Source organism: Oncorhynchus masou, chromosome 24, assembly GCF_036934945.1.
Source record: "Oncorhynchus masou masou isolate Uvic2021 chromosome 24, UVic_Omas_1.1, whole genome shotgun sequence".
Lineage (NCBI taxonomy): Eukaryota > Metazoa > Chordata > Actinopteri > Salmoniformes > Salmonidae > Oncorhynchus > Oncorhynchus masou.
The window spans coordinates 68,806,311-68,832,714 of NC_088235.1; the positions used below are offsets into that span (position 1 = coordinate 68,806,311).

The 26,404-nt window shown below is 42.0% G+C and overlaps 1 protein-coding gene across 3 annotated transcripts in view; it reads left to right on the forward strand.

Annotated features, from left to right (window-relative positions):
* Positions 1 to 26,404, forward strand: part of LOC135512531 (arf-GAP with coiled-coil, ANK repeat and PH domain-containing protein 2-like) — a 101,075-nt gene that overhangs the window by 64,562 nt on the left and 10,109 nt on the right. For 2 of the 3 annotated variants that reach the window (XM_064934650.1, XM_064934652.1), the window contains exons 10-17: positions 16,699 to 16,811; positions 17,778 to 17,829; positions 19,379 to 19,479; positions 23,423 to 23,528; positions 23,799 to 24,007; positions 24,462 to 24,531; positions 25,318 to 25,412; positions 25,854 to 26,056. In XM_064934650.1, coding sequence (XP_064790722.1) covers positions 16,699 to 16,811; positions 17,778 to 17,829; positions 19,379 to 19,479; positions 23,423 to 23,528; positions 23,799 to 24,007; positions 24,462 to 24,531; positions 25,318 to 25,412; positions 25,854 to 26,056 — 949 coding nt within the window. The remainder of the gene's footprint in view (positions 1 to 16,698; positions 16,812 to 17,777; positions 17,830 to 19,378; positions 19,480 to 23,422; positions 23,529 to 23,798; positions 24,008 to 24,461; positions 24,532 to 25,317; positions 25,413 to 25,853; positions 26,057 to 26,404) is intronic. The other variant, XM_064934651.1, reaches the window with a different exon arrangement.

The window sequence follows — 26,404 nt, forward strand, 5'->3', positions numbered from 1 at the left end:
GCTTCTTTCCACTTTCTCCTCACCTTCTCCCTCCTCCCGCTCTGTGGACGACTTTGTCAACCACTTTGTAGAAAAGGTTAACAATATCCATCCCTCATTCTCTCAGGCTACTGAGCCCACTGATCCCACTCACACAGAACTACCCTACGCCGTGACCTCTTTCTCCCCTCTCTCTCTCGATGATATCCTGTGACTAGTGATGTCTGCCTGCTCGACAACCTCCTCCCTTCTCCAGACCATCTCTGGAGCCCTTCGCCCATTCTTCATCTCCCTCAACTGATCCCTGATATGAAAAACTACAGACCAGTATCCCTTCTTTCTTTTCTTTCCTAAACACTTGAGCATGCTGTCTCTGACCAACTCTTTCGTTATCTCTCTCAGAATTATCTTCTTGACCCTAACCAGGCAACTCACTCAACCGAGACCTCTCTAATCTGTATCACGGAGGCTCTCTGCTCTGCCAAAGCTGACTCTCTCTCATCTGCGACTAAATCTAACTGCTCCCTTTGACGCCGTGAACCATCAGATCCTCCTCTCTATCCTCTCAGGGTTGGGTGTCTCAGGTTCTGCACAATCCTGGATTATACCTGGCAGGTCGTCCCTACCAGCTGGAGTGAAAAGAATCTATGTCTGCACCACGTGCTCTCACTACTGCTGTCCCCCAGGGTTCGGTTCTAGGCCTTATCCTTTTTTCTCTTTACACCCTGGCAAACTTCTCAGCTTGGATGTCGGCCCACCAGCTCAAGGTCAACCTCGGCAATACACAGCTGCTCTTCCTCCTGGGCAGTGTTCATTTTGAAAATCTTTTTAGTCTATCATTTTTCTGCAAAACATCCTATTCTCTCCCAACAGAAGAAATATGAGGATATATCTGGCCATGAATTCCCAAGCCTACATAGATATTAAAGAGCGATGGAGGGGGAGACGTTGCACCTCTGTCACTCGATCGCGGCAGTATCAATGTTCCACAGACGCCGAAGCCACATTGATGTCCAAAAGTAAAACAGAGGCTAATGACTTTGAATGGGAACTAATGAGCTAAAAGCCCAGTAATGTAGTCTGATTCAAGTCCCCTGCTACCAAATGTTTGCATATAGGCTCCCAGGGCCACGTTCAGTTGCAAAACGTTCTCTAACGTTGCAGATAAAGATTCCATGAATAGAGCCAACGTTATTCCTTATTCAACATGTCAGAGGGAGATTTTTGTTTGTTCTACATAGCATATTTATATCTGAACGTACCAAAACATTGCGTCCTGCTGAACGTGCCCCAACAATAACAAGCTAATGAAGTAACAAGCCTGAACAAGGTGACGCCTAAACAAATTTTTAGCAGCCCCGTCCTCAGTTCTTTCGGAAAGTATTCAGACCCCTTGACTTTTCCCACATTTTGTTACATTACAGCCTTTTTCTAAAATTGATGAAATCGTTTTTTCTTCTCATCAATCTAGACACAATACCCCATACTGAGCTCTGCCAGGATGTATGGGGAGCGATACTGCACACCTTTTTTCAAGTCTCTCCAGAGATGGTCGATCGGGTTCAAGTCCTGGCTCTGGCTGGGCCACTCAAGGACATTCAGAGACTTGTCCCGAAGCCACTCATGCGTTGTTTTGGCTGTGTGCTTACGGTTGTTGTCCTGTTGGCTCTGGAGCAGGTTTTCATAAAGTATCTCTCTGTACTTTTCTCCGTTCATCGTTCCCTCAATCCTGACTAGTCTCCCAGTCCCTGCCGCAGAAGAAAACCCCACAGCATGATTCTGCCACCACTGTGCTTCACCGTAGGGATGGTGTCAGGTTTCTTCCAGATATGACACTTGGCTTTCAGGCCAAAGAGTTAAATCTTGCTTTCATCAGACCAGAGCATCTTGTTTCTCATGGTCAGAAAGTATTTTAGGTGCCTTTTTAAGCAAACTCCAAGAGGGCTGTCATGTACCTCTTACTGAGGAGTGGCTTTCTGTCTGGCCACTCTACCATAAAGGCTTGATTGGTGGAGTGCTACAGCGATGGTTGTCCTTTCCGGAGGTTCTCCCATCTCCACAGAGGACCTCTGCCAGAGTGAACATCGGGTTCTTGGTCACCTGTCTGACCAAGGCCCTTCTCCCCCCATTGCTCAGTTTGGCCAGGCAGCCAGCTTTAGGAAGAGTCTTAGGTGTTCTTAACTTCTATTTAAGAATGTGTTCTCGGGGACCTTCAATGCTGCAGACTTTTTTTGTACCTGTGCCTTTTACTATTCCTTCCACCTCATGGCTTGGTTTTTGCTCTGACATGCACTGTCAACTGTGGGACCTTATAGAGACCGTGTAGACCGTTGTAGAAAATTCTCAAGGGTGATCAATGGAAAAAGAATGCACCTGAGCTTTGCAAAGGGTCTGATACATATGTAAATAAGGTATTTCATTTTTTTTTTTTTTTTTATACATTTGCAAACATTTCTAAAAAAACAAACAGTTTTTGGCTTGTCGTTATGGGGTATTGTGTATAGATTGATGAGAAAAAAAATGATAAAATCGATTTTTAGAAAAAGGCTGTAACATCACAAAATGTAGATAACGTCAAGGCGTCTGAATATATTTCGAATGCATATATCTCAAATTTAAAAAAAGGAAACACAATGGATAAGTTTCACTGGAACCTGTTTTTGTACATGAGTGAGTTTGTTTGTTTTAGAGGGCTTGTCTGTGTATGTATCTACATCCAAGTTTGTTTGCCTGTCTGGCCTCTTAGTATGTCTGTCAGTCTGTGTCTGTATGTAAATCTCTTTCCAGCTCTCTTTTTTTGTGTCTGTGTGAGAGTGTGTGCATGTCTGTCTGTGTGTGTGAGCGGAACATGGCAAGCAGCAGCTTGCTCTCCAGCATGAGCAGCACTTCCAGCCAGGAGCCCTCTCATTCGCAGCCCGTGCAAATTTACGCTCATCCTTGTGCGTCTTGCATCCCAGCGCCCTCCCTCTCCAACCCCCTCCCTTTTACTAGATGCTATTTTTATGTTGTCTCACTCCCTCCCTCTCTCTTTCTGCCAGTATGTATCAGCAGTTCTAACCTCTCCTCTTTTTCTTCCACCTCTCTCCACTGTTCCCCAGGCTGCTCTGCAGGTAAGCCTTTTTCCCTCTGTGTATTTCTGTGCTATTTTGGTTCTTTCTGCATGTTGATAGTCTGAAGTAATCATGATATATTATTGACACATACATAACGTGACTGGGTTAAGAGCACTCAGTCTTCGTCACAGGTATGATCGTGTCTGTTGAATTCCATGCATGGCGGCTGTGTTATATACCAGTCATTCATTCACCTAATGTTTTTATGATACAGCATATTGCGACAGTCTAGTCTTTATGCCTTACTGCAAAGGGAATGTGAGAGGCAAGTTTGATATCGGTCTAATTGCAACGTTGCAGAACATTACGAAAATGTGTTGTGCTAGCTGGGATAGGCTGAATCTATAACATACAAGCTAATTGCTCAATTGAAATATTCACCTAGACTCATGTGCATTTCATTTCCTCATGACTGTGTTTTTTTAGAGTGTGCTTAGTATGCCTTATTTCTACCTGTGTGAATTATTAATACATTTCTAGAGGGCTCCATCGTGTTACAGATTGTCCCCATTGGATGGAGGGGGGTTCTAAGTTTAGCTCAAAGTATTAGCTTTTCTGCTTCTCAGAGGAGGAGGAAGTGGATTGTGAACTGCAAAGGGTTCATTTTGGTTTTGTGGTTTGTGCATGCTGCAGGAGAAAACATGAGTCTATATACATACACACACACACTGGGAGAACATGGCTTTCAAATAGAGTCTGTATAAATGTTTCATGCTGGAGCTAATCTGCACGGCGTACGGTTTGTTATTCTAAACCCATTGCGCCAGCCAGCATTGACCTACACACACACACACACACACTCGCATCCCAATGAGTTTGTATGCCGCTGCGGCCTCAGCGGAAGGGGGAGGTGCCAAACTCAGCCAGCAGCAGTGACGAGTGTTGATGAGGAACGGACCGACACGCACACACAGGGTAATGGGGAGGCTTGTTTTGGAGAGAGGGTGGTAGTCCGAGTGTGACAGGGCGGTCACTTGAGATGCTGCGGGAGGACAGCAGAGGTAGCTACCGCTAGCTAGCCATTGTCAAGGTGACTGGGACACCGACAAACACACTGACCTGCTGTCACAGACATTAAGATGAAGATCTTCAGCAGATTCCACTATGTGTGGCATCTGGTGAGTCCGCTGAAAGAAGGGGGCAAAACATGTTTATTTTTAGCTTCATATGGCTCTGTGCCATGGTCATGCTCTCTTGTGTGTGTGTGTGTTCAACTATCTCCAATTGTATGTCATGGAATCAATTGTCTCCTCTTTCTCAGTTTCTCAGCCCTTTCTCAGTCTTCTGGTGTTACTCTTTTAGGAGGTGACAGAGGTTGAACCTTTTCCCGATGGACGCAGCTTTTGTGCGTGGAGGTCCTCCGTATGTAATAATTGATTTTCATTTGCTATTTGGTTTCCATTGACCCCCCCCCCCCCCACCAACTCCCTCCTCTTTTCCCTGCATAACTAGAGTGATGAGGGATTCCATTGTCATGCTGTACATTCATGTGGTTTTCTCATTCTAAAGTATGTCTCCCACGGTTTACCTTCTGACTACAAAGCAATGGTCTGATCCCAGATCTGTTTGTGCTGTCTTGCCAATTCCTTGTCACTCATGGTCCAGTTGTCAAGACAGCCCAATTGGATCTGGGATCAGGCTAAAGAAGCATGGGTTTGACGTCTGCTTACATGTGAGTTCTGAGCTCTGGTTGTTGTCATTACTTGTTTCCTGTTTGACACCTTTATTACCTCCATTCCTTGAAGCAATATGTGATCTGACATGGTTGGATTGATATATGATTCAACCCATGCTTTCACCTATCCAATCTTGTCAGATCATAATTTTTGTTATTTTTTTACAGGTCCACGTTTTGCCCACACAGTCGATTATTGCCTTGTCCTTTGACCGGTTGGGGATTGGATTCTATGTCCCTTGTCTGTCTTGAGTCCTGGCTGTATGGCTGTTTTATAGTTGTATGGCTTTGTGTGTGGGTATTGTGGACAGGATCCAGGTTTAGTGGTGTGTATGTAGGGATGCCATGTTTTTATCCCTGCCCAAAAGTAACAACTATTTTATTCCTCTCCAGGGCTGGGACAGAGGCCTTGAATAATACATACAGCCTAAAAATACATCTCAGAGAGTCTGAGTAGGCTACACACTGTTACATTGCAAAATGATTCCTTAGTTTAAGTGTACTGTACAGTGTACACACTAGGGTAAATTGTTTTATGGTTGGGTGATATTACGATAGTATCATTTATTGACGATGATTGAGAGCCATTGTTCATGGTGAAGACATTGTGATGTGACAGATGATGGGATAGCCTATTTTAACTTGACTGCCGCCCCGCAGTAAAGAACAAAATCTCGCACAGCAGGGCAGCACACAAGTGACATTCTGAGTAATTAGCTTTTTCCTATTTGCTATAACCTATTTCAATAAATATGTTGTATACAGAATGCAAGAGAGGAATGTAGGGTAACGGGGCAGAGAATTCCACCAAAGCAGCGCAAAATGTTGAATCATAAAATATTTTTTCTCTCTGTCGGATGCATGGGCCTTATAGCCTAAACCTATTCATTTTTTAAAATATACTGTGGGGTCTGGAATTTTTGGATCCATTGATAAAGAAGTGCAAAAAAGACTAGAAAATAAATACAAATACTGTATTTGTATGCTATTGTATACTTTATTTTTACATTATTTTATACTTATGCAATTGCTCAGAGAAAGATTTTGTTGAACAAGTAAAACAAAATAAATACAAAAACATCTAAGGGTCAAAATGATTGTATACCCTGCAGAAGGGGAGCTAGCTTGAGGGCCTCGGGTGCGACCGTCCCAAGCACCTGTAATTGCTGATTTTTATTTGTTTGACCGTTCAGGACCTTTAAATCTAATTCCCATGTAAAATAGCCTTTTGAGTGACTAAAATATCACCCATCATATTTTAGGGGATAGCAAATGCTAAATAATTGAGGAAGTATTTTTCTTCTCCCATGACTAACTACCAGGAAGTTTGAAAAGACCGGCTGAGTGGGCGGGGAACTTATATTCTTGAGCTCACAGTTCTTTGAAACTCATGTCAAGAAACTTGGATGCAATGAGCAGTGTTTCAGTATAATCATCTCAAGCAAATTTGGTGATACACAAAGCAAGTCCAGCAACATGGAAATCACATCAATGATGTATTTTTTTTTTGTCTGTAAAGCTCAGAGACAGGATTGTGTCAAGGCACAGATTTGGGGAAGGTTACCAAAAAAATCCTGCAGCATTGAGGTCCCCAAGAACCTGATGGTCACTGACAGAGCTCCAGAGTTCCTCTGTGGAGATGGGAGAACCTTCCAGAAGGACAACCATTTCTTCAGCACTCCACCAATCAGTCCATTATGGTAGTGGCCAGACGGAAGCCACTCAGTAAAAGGCACATGACAGCTAGCTTGGAGTTTGCCTAAAGGCACCTAAAGACTCTCAGACCATGAGAAACAAGATTTTCTAGTTTGATGAAACCAAGATTGAACTTTTTGACCTGACTTTAAAGTGTCACATCTGGGGGAAACCTGGCACCCTTCCTATGGTGAAAGCATGGAGGTGGCAGCATCATGCTGTGGGGATGTTTTTCTGCTGCAGGGACTGGTAGACTAGTCAATATCGAGGAAAAGATTAACAGAGCAAAGATCAGAGATGCTTAATGAAATCCTGCTCCAGAGTGCTCAGGCCCTCAGACTGGGGCAAAGGTTCACCTTCTTACAGGACAACGACCCTAAGCAGCCAAGACAATGCAGGAGTGGCTTCGGGACAAGTGTTAATGTCCTTGAGTGGTCCATCCAGAGCCTGGACTTGAACCCGATCGAACATCTCTGGTGAGACCTGGAAATACCTGTGCAGGTGCTTCAAGCTTGTAGCGTCATATCCAAGAAAACTCGAGGCTGTAATCGCTGCCAAAGGTGCTTCAAAAAAGTACTGAGTAAAAGGGTCTGAATACTTTCCAAATGCACTGTATACAGTTGAAGTTGGAAGTTTACATACACCTTCGCCAAATACATTTAAACTCAGTTTTAATGTAAGAATTCACTGTCTTAGGTCAGTTAGGATCCCCACTTTATTTTAAGAATGTGAAATGTCAGAATAATAGTAGAGAGAATTATTATTATTTTTTATTTTTTCATCACATTCCCAGTGGGTCAGAAGTTTACATACACTCAATTAGTATTTGTTAGCATTGCCTTTAAAATTGTTTAACTTGGGTCAAACATTTTGGGAAGCCTTCCACAAGCTTCCCACAATAAGTTGGGTGAATTTTGGCCCATTCCTCCTGACAGAGCTGGTGTAACTGAGTCAGGTCTGTAAGGCCTTCTTGCTCGCACATGCTTTTTCAGTTTTGCCCCCAAATTTTCTATAGGATAGAGGTCAGGGCTTTGGGATGGCCACTCCAAAACCTTGACTTTGTTGTCCTTAAGCCATTTTGCCACAACTTTGGAAGTATGCTTGGGGTCATTGTCCATTTGGAAGACCCATTTGCAACCAAGCTTTAACTTCCTGACTAATATCTTGAGATGTTGCTTCAATATATCCACATAATTGCCCTGCTTTATGAAGCCATCTATTTTGTGAAGTGCACCAGTCCCTCCTGCAGCAAACACCCCCATAACATGATGCTGCCACCTCCGTGCTTCACGGTTGGGATGGTGTACTTCGGCTTGCAAGCCTCCACCTTTTTCCTCCAAACATAACGGTGGTCATTATGTCCAAACAGTTCTATTTTTGTATCTTCAGTACGATCTTTGTCCCCATGTGCAGTTGCAAACCGTAGTCTGGCTTTTTTATGGCGGTTTTGGATCAGTGGCTTCTTCCTTATTGAGCGGCCTTTCGGGTTATTTTGATTATAGGACTCGTTTGACTATGGATATAGATACTTTTGTACCCGTTTCCTCCAGCATCTTCACAAGGTCCTTTGCTGTTGCTTTGGGATTGATTTGCACTTTTTGCACTAAAGTACGTTCATCTCTAGGAGACAGAGCACGTCTTCTTCTTCCTGAGTGGTATGATGGCTGTGTGGTCCCATGGTTTTTATACTTGCGTACTATTGTGTGTACAGATGAACGTGGTACCTTCAGGCATTTGGAAATTGCTCCCAAGGATGGTGGAGGTCTTGTGGAGGTCTACAATTATTTTCTGAGGTCTTGGCTGATTTCTTTTGATTTTCCCATGATGTCAAGCAAAGAGGCACTGAGTTTGAAGGTAGACCTTGAAATACAGTGCCTTGCGAAAGTATTCGGCCCCCTTGAACTTTGCGACCTTTTGCCACATTTCAGGCTTCAAACATAAAGATATAAAATTGTATTTTTTTGTGAAGAATCAACACCAAGTGGGACACAATCAAGAAGTGGAACGACATTTATTGAATATTTCAAACTTTTTTAACAAATCAAAAACTGTAAAATTGGGCGTGCAAAATTATTCAGCCCTCTTAAGTTAATACTTTGTAGCGCCACCTTTTGCTGCGATTACAGCTGTAAGTTGCTTGGGGTATGTCTCTATCAGTTTTGCACATCGAGAGACTGACATTTTTTCCCATTCCTCCTTGCAAAACAGCTCGAGCTTAGTGAGGTTGGATGGAGAGCATTTGTGAATAGCAGTTCTTTCCACAGATTCTCGATTGGATTCAGGTCTGGACTTTGACTTGGCCATTCTAACACCTGGATATGTTTATTTTTGTTTAACCATTCCATTGTAGATTTTGCTTTATGTTTTGGATCATTGTCTTGTTGGAAGACAAATCTCCGTCCCAGTCTCAGGTCTTTTGCAGACTCCATCAGGTTTTCTTCCAGAATGGTCCTGTATTTGGCTCCATCCATCTTCCCATCAATTTTAACCATCTTCCCTGTCCCTGCTGAAGAAACGCAGGCCCAAACCATGACGCTGCCACCACCATGTTTGACAGTGGGGATGGTGTGTTCAGGGTTATGGGCTGTTGCTTTTACGCCAAACATAACGTTTTGCATTGTTGCCAAAAAGTTCAATTTTGGTTTCATCTGACCAGAGCACCATCTTCCACATGTTTGGTGTGTCTCCCAGGTGGCTTGTGGCAAACCTTAAACAACACTTTTTATGGATATCTTTAAGAAATGGCTTTCTTCTTGCCACTTCCATGAAGGCCAGATTTGTGCAATATACGACTGATTGTTGTCCTATGGACAGAGTCTCCCACCTCAGCTGTAGATCTCTGCAGTTCATCCAGAGTGATCATGGGCCTCTTGGCTGCATCTCTGATCAGTCTTCTCCTTGTATGAGCTGAAAGTTTAGAGGGACGGCCAGGTCTTGGTAGATTTGCAGTGGTCTGAAACTCCTTCCATTTCAATATTATCACTTGCACAGTGCTCCTTGGGATGTTTAAAGCTTGGGAAATCTTTTTGTATCCAAATCCAGCTTTAAACTTCTTCACAACAGTATCTCGGACCTGCCTGGTGTGTTCCTTGTTCTTCATGATGCTCTCTGCGCTTTTAACGGACCTCTGAGACAATCACAGTGCAGGTGCATTTATACGGAGACTTGATTACACACAGGTGGATTGTATTTATCATCATTAGTCATTTAGGTCAACATTGGATCATTCAGAGATCCTCACTGAACTTCTGGAGAGAGTTTGCTGCACTGAAAGTAAAGGGGCTGAATAATTTTGCACGCCCAATTTTTCAGTTTTTGATTTGTTAAAAAAGTTTGAAATATCCAATAAATGTCGTTCCACTTCGTGATTGTGTCCCACTTGTTGTTGATTCTTCACAAAAAAATACAGTTTTATATATTTATGTTTGAAGCCTGAAATGTGGCAAAAGGTCGCAAAGTTCAAGGGGGCCGAATACTTTCGCAAGGCACTGTACATCCACAGGTACACCTCCAATTGACTCAAATGATGTCAATAGGCCTATCAGAAGCTTCTAATGCAATGACACAATTTTCTGGAATTTTCCAAGCTGTTTAAAGGCACTGCCAACTTAGTGTATGCAAACTTCTGACCCACTGGAATTTTGATACATTGAAATAAACTGTCTGTGAACAATTGTTGGAAAAATGACTGACTTGTGTCATGCACAAAGTAGATGTCCTAACCGACTTGCTAAAACTATAGTTTGTTAACAAGGGTGGAGTTGTTGAAAAATGAGTTTTAATGACTCCCAAGCTAAGCGTATGTTAACTCCTCTACTTCAACTGTATGAATGTACCGTACCAGTCAAAGGTTTGGACTCACTCATTCCAGTTTTTTGTTGTTGTGCTATTTTCTAATAGTGAAGACATCAAAACTATGAAGTAACACGTATGGGATGATGAAGTAACCAAAAAATTGTTAAACAAATCAAAATATATTTTATATTTGAGCTTTTTGCCTTGATGATAGCTTTGCACTCTTGACTGCTTTTCCTTCACTCTGCGGTCCAACTCATCCCAAACAGCGGCAGTTAGCCTAGTGGTTAAAGCGTTGGGGCCGTAACCGAAAGGTTGCTGGATCGAATCCTTGAGCTGACAATTTAGTTATCCCACTGTTCCCCGGTAGGCCGTCATTGTGAATAAGAATTTGTTCTTAACTGACTTGCCTAGTTAAATAAAGGTTAAATTACAAAACCCCTTCTCAATTAGGTTGAGGTCGGGTGAATGTGGAGGCCAGGTCATCTGATGCAGCACTCCATCACTGTGTTTTGGGCCATTGTCCTGTTGAAAAACAAATGATCGTCCCACTAAGCGCAAACCAGATGGGATGACGTATCGCTGCAGAATTCTGTGGTCGCCATGCTGGTTAAGTGTGCCTTGAATTCTAAATAAATCACTGACGGTGTCACCAGCAAAGCACCCCCATACCATCACATCTCATCCTCCATACTTCACGGTGGGAACCACTCATGCGGAGATCATCCATTCACCTGCTCTGTGTCGCACAAAGACACTGCATTTGCATCCAAAAATCTCAAATTTGGACTCATCAAACCAAACAACAGATTTCCACTGGTCTAATGTCCATTGCTCGTGTTTCTTGCCCGAAGCAAGTCTCTTCTTCTTATTGGTGTCTTTTAGTAGTGGTTTCTTTGTTGCAATGGTACCATGAGGTCTGATTCACGCAGTCTCCTCTGAGCAGTTGATGTTGAGATGTCTGTTACTTGAACTCTGTGAAGCATTTATTTGGACTGCAATCTTAGGTGCAGAGGTAACTTCTGGGTCTTCCTGTCCTGTGGTGGTCCTCATGAGAGCCAGTTTCATCATGGTTTTTGTGACTGCACTTGAAGTAACTTTCAAAGTTCTTGACATTTTCCGGGTTGACTGTTTCATGTCTTAATGTAGTGATGGACTGTCATTTCTCTTTGCATAGTTGAGCTGTTCTTGCCATAATATGGACTTGGTCTTTTACCAAATAGGGCTATCTTCTGTATACTAACCCTACATTAAGAAGGAAATAAATTCTACAAATTAATTTTTAACAAGGCATAAAAAGGAAAACCCTTGACAAACTTTTGAGTAGGTAGGTAGGTATCTGCTGAATCGCAGAGCGCCAAATTCAAGTTAAATTACTAAAAATATTTAATTTTCATGAAATCACAAGTGCAATATAGCAAAACACAGTTTAGCTTGTTGTTAATCCACCTGGCATGTCCGATTTCAATAAAGCTTTTCGGCGAAAGCATACCAAGCGTTTATGTAAGAACCTCTCTCTCAGTAGACAAAATATTACAAACAGCTAGCAGCCAAGTAGATTGGTCACGAAAGTCAGAAAAGCAACAAATTTAAATCGCTTACCTTTGATCTTCGGATGTTTGCACTCACGAGACTCCCAGTTACACAATAAATGTTCCTTTTGTTCCATAAAGATTATTTTTATATCCAAAATACCTCCATTTGTGTGGCGCGTTATGTTCAGAAATCCACAGGCTCGAGCGCAGACGAAAATTCCAAATAGTGTCCGTAAAGTGCGTAGAAAGATGTCAGATGTTTTTTTTATAATCAATCCTTTTTACAATATATAATCGATAATATGTCAACCGGAATGTAGCTTCTTCCATAGGAAGTTGCGCATGAAAAACTCTGCTGGCACCCAGCCATCCACTGACGCGATGGGTTCTTTCTCGCTCATTTTTCAAAATAAAAGCCTGAAACTGTCTAAAGACACTTCACACCTTGAGGAAGCCATAGGAAAAGGATATCCTTTGCAACACATATAACATATCCTTTTAAATGGAGGCAATCATCCAATGGAACAGAGCTTTCAGGAAAAACAGCACTTCTTTGTTGGATTTTCCTCTGGTTTTCGCCTGCAATATCAGTTCTGTTATACTTGCAGACAATATTTTGAGTGTTTTCTATCCTAATCTGACAGTTATATGCATATCCTAGTTTCTGGGCCTGAGAAATAGGCAGTTTCAAATGGGTACGTTTTTTAGCCAAAAAGCCAAAAACAACACTCAAAGTTAAAGGCTCAAAATGGATAGAAACAAAGATTTTTCTTCTGAAACTCAAGTCTATTCTTGTTCTGAGAAAGGAAGGCTTTTCTATGCGAGAAAATGCTAAGAAAGATCTCGTTCAATGCTGTGTACTACTTCCAGTACAGAACAGTGCAAACTGGCTCTAACCAGAATAGAAAGAGGAGTGGGAGGCCCCGGTGCACAACTGCGCAAGAGGACAAGTATATTAGTGTCTAGTTCGAGAAACAAATGCCTCAAGTCTTCAACTGGCAGCTTCATTAAGTAGTACCAGCAAAACACCAGTCTCAACGTCAACAGTGAAGAGGCCATTCCGGGATGCTGCCCTTATTTTAGAAATGAACATGAAATTCACTGGCAATACCTCTTGTGGACATTCCTGTAGTCAGCATGCCAAATGCATGCTCACGCAAAACTTGAGACGTCTGTGACATTGTATTGTGACAAATCGGCACATTTTATAGTGGCTTTTTTGGGGGCCCCAGCACAAGTTGCACCTGTGTAATGATCATACTTATTAATCAACTTCTCGATATGCCACACCTGTCAGGTGGATGAATTATCTTAGCAAAGGAGAAAGGCTCACAAACAGGGATGTAAACACACCTGTGCACCAAATTTGAGAGAAATAAGCTTTTTGTGGACAATTTTGGGGATCTTTTATTTCAGCTCATGAAACATGGGACCAACACTTTACATGTTGCTTTTCTATTTTTGTTCAGTGTCGTAGCTGGCTCATTTTGCCTCTTGACTTTCCCCTAACCCTGGACCAAGTTTTGGAAACCCTGCTTTAGAGCATAAATACCATCTGGGATATAAACATGTTTGTCCCACCGAAATAAGCTACTACCGCACTATTCATTAACTGTGCGATCGAAAGCACCCCATTTGACCGTCATGTGTCATGCTGCTAGCGGCACCCCTCGACAATATTCCGCTGAAAAAGCAGCGCGCGAAATTCAAAAATATTTTGCATTAACAAGTGCAATACACCAAATGAAAGGTAAACTTCTTGTTAATCTACCCATCCTGTCCGATTTCAAAAAGGCTTTACAGCGAAAGCACAACCTATGATTATGTTAGGTCAGAGCCGAGTCACAAAAACACACACAGCCATTTTTTCCAGCCAAAGAGAGGAGTCACAAAAAGTAGAAATATAGATAAAATGAATCACTAACCTTTGATGATCTTCATTAGATGACACTCATAGGACTTCATGTTATACAATACATGTACGTTTTGCTCGATAAAGTGCATATTTATATCCAAAAATCTGTTTACATTGGCGCGTTAAGTTCAGTAATGTTTTGCTTCCAAAACATCCAGTGATTTTGCAGAGAGCCACATTAGTTTACAGAAATACTCATTATAAACATTGATACAAGATACAAGTGTTATTCACAGAATTAAAGATATACTTCTCCTTAATGCAACCGCTGTGTCAGATATCAAAAACGCTTTACGGAAAAAGCAAACCATGCAATAATCTGAGTACCTTGCTCAGACAACAAATCAAGCCAAACAGATATCCGCCATGTTGGAGTCAACAGAAGTAAGAAATAGCATTATAAATATTCACTTACCTTTGATGATCAGAATGCACTCCCAGGAATCCCAGGTCCACAATAAATGTTTGATTTGTTTGATAAAGTTAATCTTTATGTCCAAATACCTCCTTTTTGTTCGCACGTTTAGCCCAGTAATCCAAATTCATGACGCACGACCACTAGGAGCAGACAAAAAGTCAACAAGTTCCGTTAGTCTGTAGAAACATGTCAAATGGAGTATAGACTCAATCTTTAAGATGTTTTTAACATAAATCTTCAATGTTCCAACCGGAGAATTCCTTTGTCTTCAGAAATGCAATGGAACTTAAGCTAACTCTCCGGTGAATGCGCGTGGCCAGCTCGTGGCTAGTTCGTGGCTCTCTGCCAGACCACTGACTCAAAGAGCCCTCATTCCCCCCCTTCACAGTAGAAGCATCAAACAAGGTTCTAAAGACTGTTGACATCTAGTGGAAGCCTTAGGAAGTGAAATTTGACCCCATAGACACTGTATTCGATAGGCCAAGAGTTGAAAAACTGCAAACCTCAGATTTCCCACTTCCTGGTTGGATTTTTTTCAGGGTTTCGCCTGCCATATGAGTTCTGTTATACTCACAGACATCATTCAAACAGTTTTAGAAACTTTAGTGTGTTCTATCCAAATCGACTAATAATATTTATATATTAGTAACTGGGACTGAGTAGCAGGCATTTTACTCTGGGCACGCTTTTCATCCAAACGTGAAAATGCTGCCCCCTATCCCAAACAGGTTAACGTTTCAATTGCTAAACATGATCACATTATATAGGTAACTTCTGATCATTGCATAGCCTACGTGATAAGAAAGTAACAGTTTACAGGGAGATGCACAAAAATAGGTTTTGGTGCAAAACCAGTTGCCGGTGCTCCAAACTCTTATACATGTTTCTTCTTTTACTGGTGATCAGCAACAATCAGTAGGACATCGCTAACCCAATTTATTATAAATAAATAAATGTGCTCATCAACCGTAAATCATCTGTGTCTGGTTATTCATATAAGCATGTCTTTAGATTAAGTGATGGAGGACATAGGACCATCATCACACTTGAGTTAGGGAATTGTCGCATTCAAAACAACTGGGAACTCAGAGTTTGGTGCGTTCAAGACAACAGGGACCTTGAAAAAAAAACGAGCTCCAACTAGGGATTTGTTTTATTTTTTTACTTGTCATCCAACTTAGAATTCCAAGTCGGCTCCTGTATAAACAGAGTTATGGTAATGTGGCTGTATTGTCTTTCATGAGGTCACAAACATGAAACAAAACGGACCGGGTCGTAGCTGGCTTCTCCACCGACCGTTTACACATTCTTTAAAAAATGGATATTGTTCAGTTCTCAAGTTCTGTGATGTCGAAGAAGTTCCTTTGTTCTCTCTGTGTCTCTTTCTGCATGAGCAGGAGGAAAGAATCTCCTCCAGGAATTTACGACCTGAGGTAACAGAACCTGGGTGTAGGAGATTGAGAGGAGGAAGCCACTCACTATACCCAAAGAGGGCCACGTCATGACAGTCTATACAAGCAAGTCAAACACCCATGAGTCCAAATCTACTCCACATCTCCAAATCATAAAACTCATGTCATATACAGTGTCAATATTTATGATCTCTGTTTGTTACAAAATGACATGTCGTCATAGCCTGGGTTCTGAACAGAATGAGCCTATGAAGGACATTTGCTTCAGCACACGCACCTGAATGCGCTCATGACTACTTTCTATGGATTACGATCTGTTTCTCCGAATTACCTTGTGAAAGCCTAACACTGTAAGATCGTATGTTGACAAGAGATCAAGCTTTCAAATCATGCACACATTACCCAGATTATGATTTATAATGTACAGAAATGGTGTGCATGGCAGGGATGCAGGGTTGTGTTCCAAAATAAATAACTACAAGTGTGCTTGCTCTAGGTCCTCAACGATACAGCTCCGAGAGCTCAAAAAAGTACCTTATAGTTGAAGATTTCTTTGTCAAGTGCATTGAAATTGCTTCGAAACTGCACACTTTGAAGTGGTTTATGGCCACTTGGAGACACCAGTTATTCGTCTCACTCAAACCCTTGTAATTTTCTTTGTCTTATGCTGCACCTTCCCCTACATTTTTCATGCTACTGAATGTATCCAGAGAATTTTAAGATTTCGTTATCAACAAATGTTGCGAAAAGTACAGTAAATGTAAAATGCACAAAGTGAACCGTGTAATATTTGGATCCAGACTTGTCAGGTAAACTGTTGTGTACTCACCTTTGGTTAAAAACAAAAAATCCCATTATCTCCAAACTGTTCCCTATCAATTGCTACCATGGATGCATTTTCATATTTGTTATGTAAGAGACATTTCAATTTAGCTCTATACATGTAGGCCAATTCCCACGAGTGCAACGTGTTAACACCCACCGTAGCAAAACGGGCATTTCTTATTAAACTAGCTCAGGTGGTACCTCCTTGTTCTGGACCCCAGGTGTGTGGCTCAGTGGCACAGAGTACTGAGTCACTCATCGTCCTCAACTGGCCACCCACAGTGAATCAGGATCAGACTGTTTCTGTTGACCCTCCTGACTGACTCTCTCTTGCAGGACTTCTCGAATGACGACACCAAGCTGGAGTACAATGTGGACGCAGACAATGGCATCGCGATGGAGGGCTACCTGTTTAAGAGGGCCAGCAATGCCTTCAAGACATGGAACAGGTCAGCTGCAAGAAATTATGCTCTTTCTTATTTCCTCCCTCATTCTCTGACATTCCCTCTTTTTTTCTCTCTCTCCTTCTGCCCCTTGTCTCTCTTTATCGTTCTCCCCCGTTTCTCTCTTTCGCGCTCTCTCTGCCTTCACCTTCCCCCCCCTGTCTCTTTCTGGTCAAGCTGATATGTCCCCTAGCACAGTTTCACAAGTGCACTAAACTCCACAATACATGTTCAGTATGTAGAACATGCATGGAAAAAATAATCTTTATGACCTCTAACTGTATGGTGATTATGGTGGAGAGGTGATAATTCTCTGTTTAGTATGAATCCGCCCAGGGCCCTAGTCAGCCAGGTGGGAAGGATGGAGGGAGGTAGGGATGGTGAGAGGGAGGGATTCAAGCTGCTGAGGCGGCGTCTCCATGGCGATCAATAGTGACATGTGACGTAGTCAACTGACACGACGGGGAGCGCTGCCTGATTGGCGCATGGCTCTGTGTGCTGCATGGAGTTAGCAAGTAGACCTCCAGCTCTTTATTTTCCTGTAGCCTCCAAAGCCATTCCCTGTACTGCAAGATGGAGGTCTCTGGAACCATGCCTTTTGAGAATAACTTGTAATATCTACTCAACTATTTCTCTCAGGCAAACAATTGGGTTTCAAATGTTACAAAGTTAAATGTTACCACACACACAACTTTTCCCCCGATATTTTCTGTCAAACCATGACAAACAGCATAGTTTTCTAGAATAGGAATCCAGGATTTAAAAACCATATCATAATCTATATATTTATATTTAATTAAATCTGTAACCATTTCAATTTACTTTCTTAACTAACTTGTTTCTCTGACTACTGAGAATAGTTGGAATGCTTGCATGCATTTCAGAAGTCAACCTTCAGCCTCTGAGATAAATGCAATAAATTGTGTCACCCATTTACCTGTGACCGTGACTGCTGGTGTGATCTCCTTTCAGGCGCTGGTTCTCCATTCAAAACAATCAGTTAGTTTACCAGAAGAAATTCAAGGTAAGTCCGATGACTCCAGCAGTGGCCCAAATGGCACCCTATTCCCTATAGGCCCTGGTCAAAAGTAGTGCACTTAATAGGGCCATGTTCTGTTATAATCTCCACCCGGCACAGCCAGAAGAAGACTGGCCACCCCTCAGAGCCTGGTTCCTCTCTAGGTTTCTTCCTAGGTTCTGGCCTTCGTAGGGTGTTTTTCCTAGCCACCGTGCTTTGCATGCTGGTTGGAGTTTTAGGCTGGGTTTCTGTACAGCACTTTGTGATATCGGCTGATGTAAAAAGGGCTTAATAAATCAATTTGATTGATTGAAATAAATTTGATTGATTTAGGATGCAGACTCCAACTGTACCACCCACCATCAAATATACACTACTGTTCAAGTTTGGGGTTTGGGGTCACTTAGAAATTTCCTCAACTGGCAGCTTCATTAAATAGTACCCGCAAAACACCAGTCTCAACGTCAACAGGGAAGAGGCGACTCCGGGATGCTGGCTTTCTAGGCAGAGTTCCTCTGTCCAGTGTCCTTTTGCCCATTTTAATATTTTTATTGGCCAGTCTGAGATATGGCTTTCTCTTTGCAACTCTGCCTGAAGGCCAGCATCCCGGAGCCACTTCTTCACTGTTGACATTGAGACTGGTGTTTTGCAGGTACTATTCAATGAAGCTGCCAGTTGAGGACTTGTGAGGCGTCTGTTTCTCGAACTAGACACTAATGTACTTGTCCTCTTGCTCAGTTGTGCACCGGGGCCTCCCACTCCTCTTTCTATTCTGGTTATAGCCAGTTTGCACTGTTCTTTAATGGGAGTAGTACACAGCCTTGTGCAAAATCTTCAGTTTCTTGGCAATTTCTCGCATGGATTAGCCGTCATTTCTCAGAACAAGAATAGACTGACGAGTTTCAGAAAAAAGTTATTTGTTTCTGGCCATTTTGAGCCTGTAATCGAACCCACAAATGCTGATGATACAGATACTCAACTAGTCTAAAGAAGGCCTGTTTTATTGCTCCTTTAATCAGCACAAAGTTTTAAGCTGTGCTAACATAATCACAATATAGTTTTCTAATGATCAATTAGCCTTTTCAAATTATAAACTTGGATTAGCTAACACTACGTGCCATTGGAACACGAGTGATAATGGGCCTATGTAGATATTCCATAAAAAAATCTGTCGTTTCCAGCTACAATAGTCATTTACAACATTAACAATGTCTACACTGCATTTCTGATCAATTTTATTTTTTCAAAAACAAGGACATTTCTAAGTGACACCAAACTTTTGAACGGTACTATACATGTTTCACTTCCAGCCAATATTCCCCTTACATTTTTTATGTACTGAAGTAGCGTTGAATAAGGAGCACAGTTAACAGATGATGAGTTTGTGGAATGTGGAGGAAAACAATTCACTCTGCTGCTGGTTACAATGTGAAATCAGTCTATGCAGTGTTGTGAAGCATTTCCATTTGCGCATGTGTGTCAGAGTGCTGAGTGTGTGTGTGTTGTGCATTGTAGTGTGTTCGTTTTACTAAGACTGTGTGTTCTCCTTTCCCAGGATAATCCCACAGTGGTGGTGGAGGACTTGCGGCTATGCACAGTCAAACACTGTGAGGATATCGAACGCCGCTTCTGCTTTGAAGTGGTGTCCCCCACCAAGTGAGTACACACACACACAATATAATGCACATACAGTTGAGGTCAGAAGTTTACATACACTTAGGTTGGAGTCATTAAAACTCGTTTTTCAACTACTCCACAAATTTCTTGTTAACAAACCCTAGTTTTGGCAAGTCTTTTAGGACATCTATTGTGTGCATGACACAAGTAATTTTCCCAACAATTGTTTACAGACAGGTTATTTCACTTATATTTCACTGTATCATAATTCCAGTGGGTCAGAAGTTTACATACACTAAGTTGACTGTGCCTTGAAACAGCATGGAAAATTCCAGAAAATGATGTCATGGCTTCTGAAGCTTCTGATAGGCTAATTGACATCATTTGAGTCAATTGGAGGTGTACCTGTGGATGTATTTCAAGGCCTACCTTCAAACTCAGTGCCTCTTTGCTTGACATCATTGGAAAATCAAAAGAAATCAGCCAAGACCTCAGAAAAAAAATTGTAGACCTCCAAGTCTGGTTCATCCTTGGGAGCAATTTCCAAATGCCTGAAGGTACCACATTCATCTGTACAAACAATAGTATGCAAGTATAAACACCATGGGACCACGCAGCCCGTCAAACCTCTCAGGAAGGAGACGCGTTCTGTCTCCTAGAGATAAATGTACTTTGGTGCGAAAAGTGCAACTCAATCCCAGAACAACAGCAAAGAACCTTGTGAAGATTCTGGAGGAAACCGGTCCAAAAGTATCTGTATCCACAGTAAAACGAGTCCTATAATCGAAATAACCTGAAAGGCCGCTCAGCAAGGAAGAAGCCACTGCTCCAAAACCACCATAAAAAGCCAGACTACTGTTTGCAGCTGCACATGGAGACAAGGATCATACTTTTTGGAGAAATGTCCTCTGGTCTGATGAAACAAAAATAGAACTGTTTCGCCATAATGACCATCATTGTGTTAGGAGGAGAAAGGTGGAGGCTTGCAAGCCGAAGAACACCATCCCTACCGTGAAGCACAGGTGTGGCAGCATCATGTTGTGTGGGGGTGCTTTGCTGCAGGAGGGACTGGTGCACTTCACAAAATAGATAGCATCATGAGGTGGGTAAAATTATGTGGCTATATTGAAGCAACATCTCAAGACATCAGTCAGGAAGTTAAAGCTTTGTTGCAAATAGGTCTTCCAAATGGCCAATGACCCCAAGCATACTTCCAAAGTTGTGGCAAAATGACTTAAGGACAACAAAGTCAAAATATTGGAGTGGCCATCACAAAGACCTGAACGCAATCCTATAGAAAATATGGGGGCAGAACTGAAGAAGCGTGTGCGAGCAAGGAGGCCTACAAACCTGACTCAGTTTCACCAGCTCTGTCAGGAGGAATGGGCCAAAATTCACCCAACTCATTGTGGGAAGCTTGTGGAAGGCTACCCGAAACATTTGACCAAAGTTTAACAATTTAAAGGCAATGCTACCAAATACTAATTGAGTGTATGTAAACTTCTGACCCACTGGGAATGTGATGAAAGAAATAAAAGCTGAAATAAATCCTTCTCTCCACTATTATTCTGACATTTCACATTTCACATTCTTAAAATAAAGTGGTAATCCTAACTGACCTAAAACAGGGAGTTTTTACTAGGATTAAAAGTCAGGAATTGTGAAAAACGGAGTTTAAATGTATTTGGCGAAGGTGTATATAAACGTCCAACTTCAACTGTGTATATAGTGCATTTGGAAAGTATTCAGACCTCTTCCATTGTTCCACATTTTGTTATGTTACAAAAAAATTATCATCAATATACACACAATCCCCCATAATGACAAAGCGAAAACAGGTTTTTAGAAATGTATTTTTTTTAAACAACAAAAAAAACAGATACATAAGTAGCCAGACCCTTTGCTATGAGACTCGAAATTGAGCTCAGGTGTATTCTGTTTCCATTGATCATCGTTGAGATGTTTCTACAACTTGATTGGAATCCACCTGTTGTAAATTCAATTGATTGGACATGATTTGGAAAGGAGCACACCTGTCTATATAAGGTCCCACAGTTGTCAGTGCATGTCAGAGTGAAAACCAAGCCATGAGGCTGAAGGAATTCTATGTAGAGCTCAGAGACAGGATTGTGTCAAGGCATAGATCTGGTGGGGAAGGGTACAATTTTTTTTTTGCAGCATTGAAGGTCCCCAATAACACTGTAGCCTTCATCATTCTTAAATGGAAGATGTTTGGAAGCACCAGTACTCTTCCTAGAGCCTGCCGCCGGGGGGGGGGGGCCTTGGTCAGGCTCTTTTGCAGCACTCCACCAATCAGGCCTTTATGGTAGAGTTGCCAGACGGAAGCCACTCCTCATTAAAAGGCACATGACAGCCCACTTGGCATTTGCCAAAAGGCACCTAAAGCACTGACCATGAAAAACAAGATTCTTTCGTCTGATGAAACCAAGATTGATCCTTGATGAAAACCTGTTCCAGAGCGCTCAGGACCTCAGACTGGGGCGAAGGTTCACCTTCCAACAGGACAGCGACCCTAAGCACGCAGCCAAGAAAAGGCAGGAGTGTCTTCAGGACAAGTCTCTGAATGTCCTTGAGCGGCCCAGCCAGAGCCTGGACTTCAACCCGATCTAACATCTCGTAGACACCTAAAAATAGCTGTTCAGAGATGCTCCCCATCCAACTTGACAAAGCTTGAGAGAATCTGCTGAGAAGAATGGGAGAAACTCCACAAATACAGGTGTGCCAAGCATGTAGCGTCATACCCAAGAAGGCTCGAGGCTGTAATCACTGCCAAAGGTGCTTCAACGAATTACTGAGTAAATGGTCTGAATACTTATGTGAATGTGGTATTGTTTTTTACATTTGATAAAATTTCTAAAAACATTTTTTACCTTTGTCATTATGGGGTATTGTGTGTGGATTTATGAGGGGGAAAATTATTGAATCCATTTTAGAATCAGGCTGTAACATAACAAAATGTGGAAAAAGTCAAAGGGCCTGAATACTTTCCGAATTCACAGTGCCTTCAGGAAGTATTCACGCCCCCTTGACTCCTTCCACATTTTGTTTTGTTACAGCCTGCATTTAAAATGGATTAAATTTAGATTTTCTTTTGTCACTGTCCTATACCCAATACCCCATAATGTCAAAGTGTAATTATATGTTTTTCAACATTTTTTACAAATTAATGAAAAACTGAAATGTCTTGAGTCAATTACTATTCAAGTTGAGGATGAGTCAACAACATTGTAGTTACTCCACAAAACGAACATAATTGACAGTGAAAAGAAGGAAGCCTGTATAGAATAACAAATATTTTTTTAAATGCATCCTGTTTTGAAATAAGGCAAAAACTGCAAGAAATGTACTTTTTGTCCAGAATTTGGGGCAAATCCAACACAACACATAACTGAGGACCACTCCTCATATTTTCAAGCATGGGTTTATTTTCAAGTGTCATGTTATGGGTATGCTTGTCATCGGCAAGGACTAGGGAGGTTGTTATGATAAAAAGAAACTGAATGGAGCTAAGCACAAGTAAAATTCCATCAGATCTTGGGAGATAAATTCACCTTTCAGCAGGACAATAACCTAAAACACAAGGCCAAATATACACTGGAGTTGCTTACCAAGATGACATTGAATGTTCCTGAGTGGCCTAGTTACAGTTTTGACTCAATTTTCAGCCAGGTGTACAAAGTTGTTAGACTTACTCAGAAAGACTGCCAAAGGATATTTTAACATGTATTGACTCAGGGGGTTGAATACTTATACTCATGAATACTCAGTATATATTAGTGGTATTTTTAATTGTATTTTTCCAAATTTTATTATTTTTATCCACTTTGACAGAGAATTTTGTGTAGATCATTGACCAAAAAAAATCACACTTTGTAACACAGCAAAATGTGAGAGAGAGAGAGAGAGAGAGAAATATATATATATATATATATATATTTCTTGGTTGTCCCTCCCCTCTCAGGAGCTGTATGATGCAGGCGGACTCTGAGAAGCTGAGGCAGGCCTGGATCAAAGCTGTCCAGAACAGCATTGCCACTGCCTTCAGGGAGCAGGGAGAGGACGCTGAGGTGAGTCACCACACACTGGCCTAACTTATGCAATCAATCCATTATCTCAATGTCAGGCCGAAAATAATCAGACATACCTCATAGACAAGATATGTGAACAAAAATAAAGGATATCCCTCTAGTGTGCTGCAACCCCTCCGGGTGTCTGTGCGTATCTGTCTTGCTTGACAAATCTGTGGTCTGTGACAATAGGCAATAAAGTAATCTTCTTCTAGAGAGTGTGTGTGTGTGTCTTGTGTATAACATCATGTACTCGACTTTCCACGCCAGAAGCTGGACCGGAAGTCTTCCACGTCGACTGGCAGCCTGGAATCAGGCGGCGAGCCCAAAGAGAAGTCACTAAAGGGGGAGAGTGCCCTCCAGAGGGTCATGGTCATTGGGGGCAATGCCTGCTGCTGCGACTGTGGCCAGCCTGACCCTCGCTGGGCCAGCATCAACCTGGGCATCACCCTCTGCATCCAGTGCTCCGGAATACACAGGTACATTCCTATCACTGCAAATACTACACACCAAGGCACTACTGTATACAAGTACCAAACTTCATATGTATTCACCAACGTACTATACCGAAGTACCATCAAGATGACACTGAGATAATACTTTGGACTTATCTTACCATGTTATTATAAAGGTACTATACAACAAGGTACTAGACTGGTGCTATACAACAGTACAAATGTTCAATGTTTTTTTACTAGATGTGAATAACAATACAAAAAATCAAAGGCTCTGCAAATTTGGCCCCAAGTACATTTTGGACTGTAGACTTACTGACTGTATACTCCCACCTTGTGGCCACAGCACACATTACACCCTTGATGGACCAGCATGTAATGCAAACAACACAGCCTTTGAAGCTGTGTGGAGTCATTTAGTTATTTTTAGACAATATCATTGATGTATGAGTTGCTAACAGACTATCTCCATCTGCAGGAGTCTGGGGGTCCATTTCTCCAAGGTGCGCTCGCTCACCCTGGACTCATGGGAACCGGAACTACTCAAGGTGAGAAAAGAGAGAGTGGGAGGAGGGTTTGCCTAACAGATGGGCCTAAATGTGTCCACATGCTTCCCAGACGAAACAGTTCGGAACAGTTCCTTCATATATTATGACAACATTTTGTGACATTTTTGTCTATGCCCCTTTGCCGGTGATTGGTCAACAGTAGGGATTCTTCAATAAGGTCTTTATGGTCATTCAATTGAGAAAAACTGCACCAAACAGATGTAAAAGTGCATGAATGACAGATTTCTTAAGTCATTTTAGATTAATTCAGACTTTTGAGGAAGTGTATACTGGCTGTGGCATCTCAAAATCGACAAACAATACTATTGCTGCTTTTCTTCTTGTTTTTCAAGCGAAGTTCTTTTAAGGGAGTATGCAAGGACACTTGTTTGGCCAGCTGAACTGAAGCATGCAGAAGCCTTAAGGCAGCTCACATACTTAAGTGTGTCTTTCAGACTTTCACTCTTTTACATTCATTGGTGACAAAAAAATGCTCAAATGTAATGGTTACAGATTGCAGTGGACTTCGCGTCATGACTTTATGGCTGCGTTTACACAGGCAGCCCAATTCTGATCTTTTGTCCAATTATTGAGGGGGAAAATCTGGATTTGGTGGCCTATATAAACACAGCCAAAACGTCATGATTTAACAGATTTTTTATATGGCAGAATTTTACATGGCTGACTTTGTCACATTACATTAGATGTGGCATGTTGTCCTCTGAATGTGCTGGTTAATTTTGACACAGTAACTTTATTCCTTGTTTGTGTGTGTGTGGTACACAGCTGATGTGTGAGCTGGGGAATGGGGTCATCAACCAGATCTACGAGGCTCGGAGAGAGGAACTGGGAGCCAGGAAGCCAAGGCCAGCAGACCCCAGGTACGGTACTGCAACGTCTCTGTCTACCATCATGGAGACAAGGGGGGGTGGTTAACATTAACCATTGGTTTGGCCATTGATTGGATTGATTGATGATGACGAATATCAACATTAAAAGGGCAAATACATGGCACTTGCAACTTTAGAGTTGTGGATTATTCCTCCATGAACCTCATTAAATAAACACTGTACAGCTCGTCGATTTGGATAAAAGCATCAGAAAAATTACATTCTATTTCTATTAAATAAATAAAGGGTAGTCCCACATAAGTAGCAAGTGTGCAATAGTATTGCTCAAAGACTGCCTTCTTTCCTTGAGTTGCCAGATTGGTGTAATTTGATAAATTCACTCTCAAGATTGCTTTCCGTCTTTGCCTGGGTAGCCAGATTTGTTCAATTTGTTGAATTCACTTTCGCTCTGCATCCCATGTTTTTCCCCAGGCAGGAGATCGAGGCCTACATCAGGGCCAAGTACGTGGACCGACATTTCGTGCGGCGCCCGTCTGACGAGGAGCTGCGCTCCAAGGTGGTGTCCCTGTCCAAGCAAGAGAAGAGGCTGAGCAGCAGTTCGGAGCACCTGCCTCCCCGGCCGCCCCCACCCACGCCCAAACTCCGGCCCGCCTCCAATGTCTCAAGTCAGTCAGGTAGGTGTCAACAAGTCCCGGATCCAGTCTCTTAAAGGTGCAGCACAAAAACGCCAATCATAGCACCTGTTCTTCTTCCTCTTTGATTTTACGCTTGCAAAGACCCCATCCCTCTCAGTCCTCCAAAACAAAAACATTAGGGCCTGTTAATGTTATTACTATTGACCAAAAATACAGTACCAGCTATGGAGTTTGCCTTTTAAAGGTACGGAAACAGAATTGCGCTACACTAGTATAATAGAACAACACCATGTCATGCTCAGGACACACAAAAGAAGGCACCTTCTCTCCCATCTTCACCCTTTTTTGCTCTCTCTCTTTGATGTAGCCTAGCCTGTAGTCTAACTG